Source organism: Pygocentrus nattereri, chromosome 14 (assembly GCF_015220715.1).
Source record: "Pygocentrus nattereri isolate fPygNat1 chromosome 14, fPygNat1.pri, whole genome shotgun sequence".
Taxonomy (NCBI): Eukaryota; Metazoa; Chordata; class Actinopteri; order Characiformes; family Serrasalmidae; genus Pygocentrus; species Pygocentrus nattereri.
The window spans coordinates 31490998-31499686 of record NC_051224.1 but is presented as its reverse complement, the minus strand read 5'-3'; the positions used below and the strand labels follow the sequence as shown (position 1 = coordinate 31499686).

Here is an 8689-nt window from a genome sequence, read left to right as displayed (position 1 = left end):
GAAAGTCTGGGGCGAAACCCAGTCTTTTATCAAAAAAAACACATTTAAAGTGCTTTCCCCATTTTGCATGTGAGAAAGCGTAAACTATGAGGATAAACATAACAGATTTTTGTGGGTCACATAATCTCACTGCGCAAGCATCCATGACCGAATCACTCATTAACATGACCTTGAGTGCCTTATTACTTTTCATTGAAATCTGAACAGCATAGGGTCATCACTTAGTAATACACACAGTAACAGTTACTTTAGAGAAAAGAGAAAAGTCACAGAGAAGCACACATTATTTCCGCAGTAAAGCAAATATGTTTATTAAGCATTTTAATATGTCAGAAAAACAAAACAAAAAAAATTTGTCTTAATATAATACAAGAAACAAACCAAAACATTAAAAATGTGAGGTTTAAATGTACATGGTAAGCTATTTACAATCAAACCTCTCTCAAATTTCTCTCAATGAATCCCAAGGCGTAGGTATTACAGAGACAGACAGACGACATGCAGAGTGGTGACAAAAAAAAAAAAAAAAAGCAACATGGCAGGTCAACAGATGGCTTGACTTTTCTGAATACTGTCCAGAATTCATTTTCAAAGGCTCTCTCTCTCTCTCTCTCTCTCTCTCTCTCTCTCTCTCTCTCACTCTCTCATTCTCTGTTCAAAAGAGAGCTCTTGTTAAGACATCCTGAGCTTTCACTAGTCTTTGTAAGGCCTGTTTTTTTTTTTGTACTGAAAGGCCTTTCTTTTTATTTCACTCTTCTTTTCACTGCCAGCAGCACAAAATGGATCACTACACACAATCAGCTTGTACAGATTCACTCCTTTGCCTACTCGGGAACAGATGTCTAAAATCCCTCGACAGCATCCACGACCCCTCCTCCACCGTTTTCTGCTACACTGCAAAAGACGATATCCTCCAAATGTAGGCAATAAATCTTTCTCATTATGAGATTGTTAAAGTAATATTATGATTACGATGATCTTATCCAGTGAGACTTTCTAACTGCATGGTCAGATCATTTTAATACAAGTACACAAGGTGCAATTACTATTTATTCAACTCTAACATAATGGAAAAATGAGAAAATGTGTGCAAACGTTATGGCACAGCTTACATTTTATGTTTACAATTAAAATGTATAGAAAAGTGGACGTGTTAACTTATTTTCACTTGGAAAATCAGCAAAATATGTCATTTAATCAGGGGCTATTTAACATTTTGCAAATACCAGTGTATGGAATCACTGTTCACTCAGTAATATGTTGACGATGCAGTTATAAAATGATTGTAACACTACTTGTTTACTTTACAGTTGTCTGTAAAGATGTGTCCAGAATTCCAGAATGATAAATGAGTTGTAATAGATTCCATAATAACAAAGAAAGCTATATAATGTTGAAATTGAGGCTATAATAAAGTAAACATTCAGAATGATACACATTTGGAGGGGGGGGGGATGATATCTTTGCAATGCAGATGTGACTATATGTTATGCACATTACATATTACAGTGTTATTTATAATTAAAACTTTTAAAACATTTAATTGCTTTCTGGTGTCAAACTTATAATTTTGAAATGTACGCACTGTATAAATAAGTCCTGGATATTGTAGAAGTGAAACAAATAATTCCAAACATTTGAACTGGAGTGTGTGTATATCTATCTATCTATCTATCTATCTATCTATCTATCTATCTATCTATCTATCTGTCTGTCTGTCTGTCTGTCTGTCTGTCTGTCTGTTCATCTATCGATTTATCTATCTATCTATCTAGATAGATAGATAATTGCCTACATTTAAGATGCTTTCCTTTTTTGCAGTGTGCAATTGTTTTTACTGAGCCCTCACCAACCATTTCAACTTTGGCTTGACAATTATACATTTTATACTTATGCCCTGAAACCTAATTATTACTTGCATCTGATGTCTACAGATAGACATTAGAGATAGACATTATATAGGGTTACACTTGTGAAGACTTTGCCATGACAGCTCTTTCATTGCTGATATATCTTAATATACTATAATATAAGGATACTGTAAAAAAGTATATCTTGCCAAGTGAAAGCTTCTTAAATGTATGCAGTATCAATTTTTCATTGTGAGACTGTATAGATCTTATAAAACGGTTCCAACGTATTTCTAAACATTTGACTTATTTTATGCGAAACTTTGTGAAGTTATTTTTGATGTCATCAAGAAATAATACTTAAAAAAAAATAAAAATAAATAAATAATACCTGCCAGTGCAGTAAGATAATTGCTTTCACTTGCAAGATATGTTTTTTTGCAGAGTAGAGCCGCAAGCCTTCGTGCACTGAAACATAGGGTGGGTTTTCACCGCACAAAAAGGTTCATCCTAGACTGAAAATAGAGCTCAGTTCAAGATTAAGCTTAATATGCATCTTGAGAAACTCACCCACAGTCAATTTACAAATGTTTTTTTTTTTCGAAATGCACTTAAATCATTGAGAACTTTTTTTGCATATAGCACCAATCTCTGTTAATGATACACCATCACGTGTTTAAATATGTATGTAAATAATTAAACACAACAATAAATGGATTTAAAAAAAAAATTGAGTCCCACAGGGACTAAATAAAAAAGTGAGGTGGGGTCAAAGAAGCCCCTTCCCTCAGGGCACCAATAATACTACAATACACACGATATGAAGTTAAAATAAGACTGTCATACGATGTAGGCAACGGAGGTGAAAAATAACCAGAATGGCAGGCAAAAATCTGCACACAGCACCATGATACAGCATAAAATACAACTGAAAGTGGCTTTTTTTCCAAAATAAATATGGTTGATTACACTGAAAAGGAGTAACTTGTGGCTGCTATTGACGTTACACGGTTACTGATGCTGCTGAATATGCTTTCTACTTTGAAGGCTGACAGAAGTTGGGATCTTTCAGTGAATGTTCACGAGACTCAGAAGAGAGATGTAGTGGATTGTTGCTTTTTTTTTCCCCCGGATATTATTGTTTTTTTTTTTCTTCTCCAGAAAAGAGAGCAACATACTTGACTGTTACACTGCTGTCCTATTTGCACATTTTATACAGGCAGCGAATTAACACATGGACGCTGAAACAATCATAAACACGAAATGTACATTTTGAATAATTACTTTGATTTTAAAAAATAAAACCTAAAACAAGCACCAAAAATAAGAAAAAAAGAAAGTGAACACAAGTGATTTGGATTTGTTTTCTCTTATTCAAAATAAAAAGTGCATACACTGCATATTAAATATCAATACATTAAATTAAAATGACGGTGTGCATGAATATGAGTAGGCTGTAACATCGGTAGGCACATAGATATTCAGTTCATATTAGCCTTTCTGCTGCAGTCGACATTCTTCCCTTGGGTTTTCACTTTTTTCCCCTCCCTCGTTCTTTTTATTTCCTCTGAGGAGTTCCACTTAGGGCGGTGGAGCAATGACTTCTGGGAGCGTATGTATAATGTTCAGAATGTATGTGCTGATCTACGAGCAGTTCCTCTCTGGAGGTCTAACTGTATTTATGTTATATTTAACTGTATTCAACTGTGTTGGGACACGAAAAGCTAGATCCTAGATCAAGCACTACTGGTCTGAGAAAATTCATACATACAAGCCCAGATCTTTTTGCGGATGAAAATAGTTGCTTTGGCACATTCTCCATAACGTCAGGATGATGGATTCAGTTCAAGATGCCTGCAACACCAACAAAATGTTTTGGGTCAGGATTTGGTTGGAAATGTTTTCCCGACATACATACCTTTTCACAGAAAATACATGAATAATTCTATTACAGTCACTTTAATGACAGCATTACTGACTATGGCAATAGAACATTTAGGAAACGAAAGACCAATTACCCTCTAAATGTAACATTTACTGTGGCTCAGAGCCATGTGATGTCATAACTCCAAATCTGAAGAGCAAAATTACAGCTTTATGTAAAGAACTACACATATTTCAAACTTGCACTATAATCTCAATCACAGAGTGGACACCAGTCACAAATCTACATTTAGCTGCGGAATAAGCCCCATGCCAACTTGTATGTAAGTAGTCATAAATTAAACAGGGTTTAAGTTAAGCACAGTCAGCCACTTACCAGTTATAATGGCGTCTCTTTTTTGTAGTTAAACCCAGGGTCTGATCCTTCAATCTGCAGTTTCAGAGCTTGTTTAAGGCTTAATTCTGTCTCCCCTATTGGATAACTGTCAAGAACTTCCTGATGTCCCCTGTTGGTCACAGTTCTGGGGACTGAGACTCTCCCTAAAAAGACTTGATTTCCCTGCAGGTGGTAGTTGGGGTTGGTCATGATCCCATTTCTCTTCTTCTCTGCACAACTCTGCTGTTGGATGTAAAACGCCTCCTGTGACTGGCCAGAATCGAGAGGGTTTGAGCCTCCCAACACTATCTTACAGTGTGGATCCTTTACTGCAATGTTTGACACTGGCTTGTTGAGAGCAATCCTTTTATCAAACTGAGTCATCTCATACTCCAAAACCTGACTCTGTGGAGGAGCATTACTGTTCTTTGATTTCTTCTTGTCTCCAACCCCTTCCTTTTTTGAACTATTGTTTGTCCCATTCCCACTCTTTCCTCCTTTAGAAGACTTTAGCCCTGGTTTCACCTGACTCCAGTCAAATTCACTGGTAGGAGATCCAGGCTGCGGGCCAATGGATTTGGTTGTCGAAGAAGGAGAGACTATAGATTGCCTGCTGCGACTGCGAGGCAGAGAGTGTTGCTGGATCTGTTCTGTAAAGCTAAGCCCATGGAAACTGTCTATGGGTACTGTCTGGGCTGTTGAGGTGGATGAAGTTGTCCTCAGTGAAGAGTTCTTTGAGCTTTTGAGGGAGTTGTTGGAGAGCGAGGACTTCTGTCTGTCCACTGTGGAATCTGGCGACTCTGAAGGAGAGCTGAAAGCGTGAACAGGTCCGTTTGATAAACCTCGACCTGTTGACTGAATATCTCCTGCTCCCGTGCTGCCGGAACTGCTGGATTTGATAGTGAGTGACTGCATCTTTCCTGTGACTGACAGTGGAGTTTTCTGCTCCATGGTGTGTATAGGTGAAGGATTGCACCCATTGAGACTTGTGGCACCATATTTCTCTAAGAGTTTGATAATCATTGAGTGTCCTCCTTTTGCTGCAACTCTCATGGCTGTACGGCCAAACTGGTCTGCATGATTAGGATCTGCACCGTGTTCTAGTAGAATCCTGACGACATCAATGTGCCCTTCCTGAGCAGCAATGCCAAGTGCAGTGGCACCTTGATTACATGTGTGGTCAACATGAGTGCCATTGTCAATCAAGAACTGGACGACTTTCGAGTGGCCTTGCCACGCGGCAGACTGAAGTGCAGATCGCTTTTCATTGTCACAAGAGTTTACATCTGCATGGTAGCTGATCAGCAACCTCACCATTTCCACGTGGCCCTGCCAACATGAAACATGGAGCGCTGTTCTGCCTTCTGTATCACTTGCCTCTACATTCGCTCCATTCTCTAAGAAATACTCTGCCATGGCTAGCTGATTTTCAAGTGCCAGTATGTACAAAGTTGGGCGGCCATCTGCATCCTTGTAGTCTATGTCAGCACCATGGCTCAGCAACAGTTCAACAATATCTCTGTGTCCTTCCAGGGCTGCCACCCTTAGAGAATTTCTCCCATCATACCCTCTCTGATCAATGCAAGATTTGTTCTCAAGAAGGATGTGTACGCAATCATAATGACCCTCTTGAGCAGCTAGGATCAAGGGTATTCGTCCATCGTTGTCCACCTCTGAGCATCGAGCACCTTGCTCAAGGAGGGCATCACACACCTGCCTGTGTCCCTCAAACGCAGCCATGTGTAAGGGTGTCCAGCCCGCATCATCTCTGTGGTTCTCATCCAGGCCCCTGTCCAGCAGAGTTCTGACCACTTCCACATTCCCTTGAGCGGATGCAATGCTAAGCACTGTCCTTCCTTCACTATCAATACTGTCCACAGCAGCACCCCAGAAAAGTAACGTATTGACCACAGAAGCATGTCCCATGGATGCTGCAGCAAGCAGGGGAGTTCGCCCATTATTGTCCGTGTGGTCAACATCTGCTCCTCCTTCTAGAAGCAAGTCCACCACATCCACGTGTCCTTCATAGGCAGCAACCAGAAGAGGGGTCATGCAATCTTTATCACAGTGGTCCACTTCAGCTCCACGGTCAATAAGGAGGCTCACCACTGAAGCATGACCTTTGCTAGCAGGCACACAAAGAGCTGCAACGGACAGTGCAGTCCTTCCATCGACATCCTCATGGTTTACCTCAGCGCCATGGTCCAGCAGGTGCTCGACAATTTCTCGGTGCCCCATGTAGGCTGCAGCAATGAGTGCAGTCCTTCCTTCATTGTCTGCCTTGTTGACCTCTGCACCATGCTGGAGGAGGTTAAGGACAATATCCTCATGACCTCCCCATGCAGCTGCCCTAAGGGCAGTTCTACTGTCTGCATCTGCACAGTCAACCTTGGCACCTGCATAGAGGAGAGCTGAGACCACTTCAGAGTGACCGCCCCAAGCTGCAGACCTTAAGGCAGTCCATCCATCATGATCTGTGTGGTTGATGTTAGCATCGCAGCCGATCAGGCAGTTGACGACCTTGGTGTGGCCTTGCCTAGCAGCAAGTGTGAGGGGTGTCTGCCCGTGGTTGTCCTCAAGCTCCATGTTGGCTCCCCTAGAGATGAGCAGATTCACTACATCTAGGTTGCCACTGTATGCAGCATTAGCTAGCAGGGTTCGTCCACTGGAGTCACTTTGGTTGACAGAGGCCCCATTATCCAGCAAAGTGCGAATGGAATCCTCTCGTTCCAGTGCTTGCTGTACAATGCACGAAGCATGATCATCCTCATTGCTGATATGGGCTCCGGCTTTGACCAGCAGTTGCAAGACCTCTTGTTCTTTGGGTATGGATGTGGAAAGGGAGTCTTTTGCAGGTGTGCCATTCCACACCATCCACAAGGCCAAGTTAAAGGGTTCTATTTGGAGGTTGGAGTTAATCAAGTGAAGGGCAAATTCCTGCACCTCCAGAGGTTTGAGCTGTTTGGCTCTACAAGTGTAGCTCATGGCCATCATTCGGTGGCCTTCGGCAGCATTGCACAAATATTTCTGAGTGCAGTGCTTAACGTCCAGAAGCCACTCAGCAAAACTGTAGTGAAAGAGCATCTTAGTACCTCCAAGTCCATCCACAAGTAACTTTGAGAGGATATCCATCTTTTTCTGAAACTCCTCCATGGTCAGGGTCATGTTTTTAGTCCAGACAGCATGGTAAAGCTCCTTCACTGTCAGAGGCCTGCAGGCAGCCAGAATTACATTAAGGATGGGCTGCACTTTGGCAAATTGTTTCCTGACAAACAGTCTTTGGCAGAGCCACAGGTAGAGTCCATTCAGTGTCCCTGGGATGTCACGGATCTCACGGAGCATGATAAAATTCTCAACCACGCCATCGAGGACGCGCTCTAGGTACAAGAAGCATCCACTACTCTTTATGTGGAGTTGGTTCAGCATTTCTGCAGTCTCCTTGGTGAGGTGCTGCCGTAGTGCCTCCTCCTGGTCCAGCCTGTGGAGGATGTATTGCTGAACATCCTTAACAATGTATGCCTTGCGCAGGTCATCCAGACTGATCTTGCGGAAACCTGTCGGGGAAGAGAAATGAATACAATTAGTTTAAATTCATGTAACACACAATGGCACAATCAGTAAATCTATATGAGAAAGGCAATATCAATAAACACAGAAATTTCCCAAACTATGCTATACTTTTGGGAACATATCTGAACATGGCAACATTTGAAAAGGTCACAAGGACATAGTTCCAATAAAGTTGGTGATCCAATAACTTAATATGATTAAGCTGACCTCAATTTTATGGAGATCATCTCTTTTCAACTCAAACATACTCACTCACCCCTTAGATTTAACCTGAGATAAATTGCCTTGTAACAGCTCCCAGATGTGTTCTCTCAAAAGCAGAACAAAGTAGACTAGCAGAGGAAAGACACATGTTGGACTGAAAAAATGTAAAGAGCCTGCACTGAGGAGGTGGACTTTCCAGGGCAGACAACATAGTCATGGTCATGCACAATATACAAAACAATGTTCCAGTTCACCCATAAAGGATGAAAGGACTATTTCTGCAACAGGGACACATGGAATGTCTTTCCGCCTTATATAAAATAAACAGGTAAAAAGCTGTAACAATTCCTGGAGACCAACCAGGAAACATAAACAAGCTTCTCATGCCGGTGATGCACTAAGAATTACTGACAGCACTCTAAAGAGGCAAATAACTATCAGGGTGACCTTTATTAAGAGGTATTTGTGCCAACAAATTATCCATGCTAAGGCAGTTTATTTCCAGATAAGTGCAAATTCCACACTTTTATCTCAGCCATGGCAAAAGGGAGAACCATTCCCCTGTGGATGCACATCTCAGCACGTCTGGAGGCCTGAGGGCAGTAGAGGCATTTATGCATGGATTTTATTTACTGTTCCCATGGACTTACACTAGATTTGGTGGGTGAGGGGTTCCATGCACACTTCCATGTACACTCCTACAGCATTGGTAACATATTTCTGTGCTCTTTTAGGCTGGTGTGAAAGCAATGACTCTTTCTGCTTTGCTTAACTGCCTGCTCAAAATTCCTATCAGGAAGCCAGA

The 8689-nt window shown here is 41.4% G+C and overlaps 1 protein-coding gene across 2 annotated transcripts in view; it reads right to left on the bottom strand.

Moving 5' to 3' along the window:
• Window positions 1-295: 295 nt before the first annotated feature.
• Window positions 296-8689, bottom strand: part of ankrd50 (ankyrin repeat domain 50) — a 76181-nt gene continuing 67787 nt past the window's right edge. For both annotated transcript variants that reach the window (XM_017709725.2, XM_037544831.1), the window contains 2 exons: window positions 4111-7664; window positions 296-3704 (listed from right to left, as the gene is read on the bottom strand). In XM_017709725.2, the coding sequence (XP_017565214.1) occupies window positions 4114-7664 (3551 nt within the window). In that variant the 3' untranslated portion in view covers window positions 296-3704; window positions 4111-4113. The remainder of the gene's footprint in view (window positions 3705-4110; window positions 7665-8689) is intronic.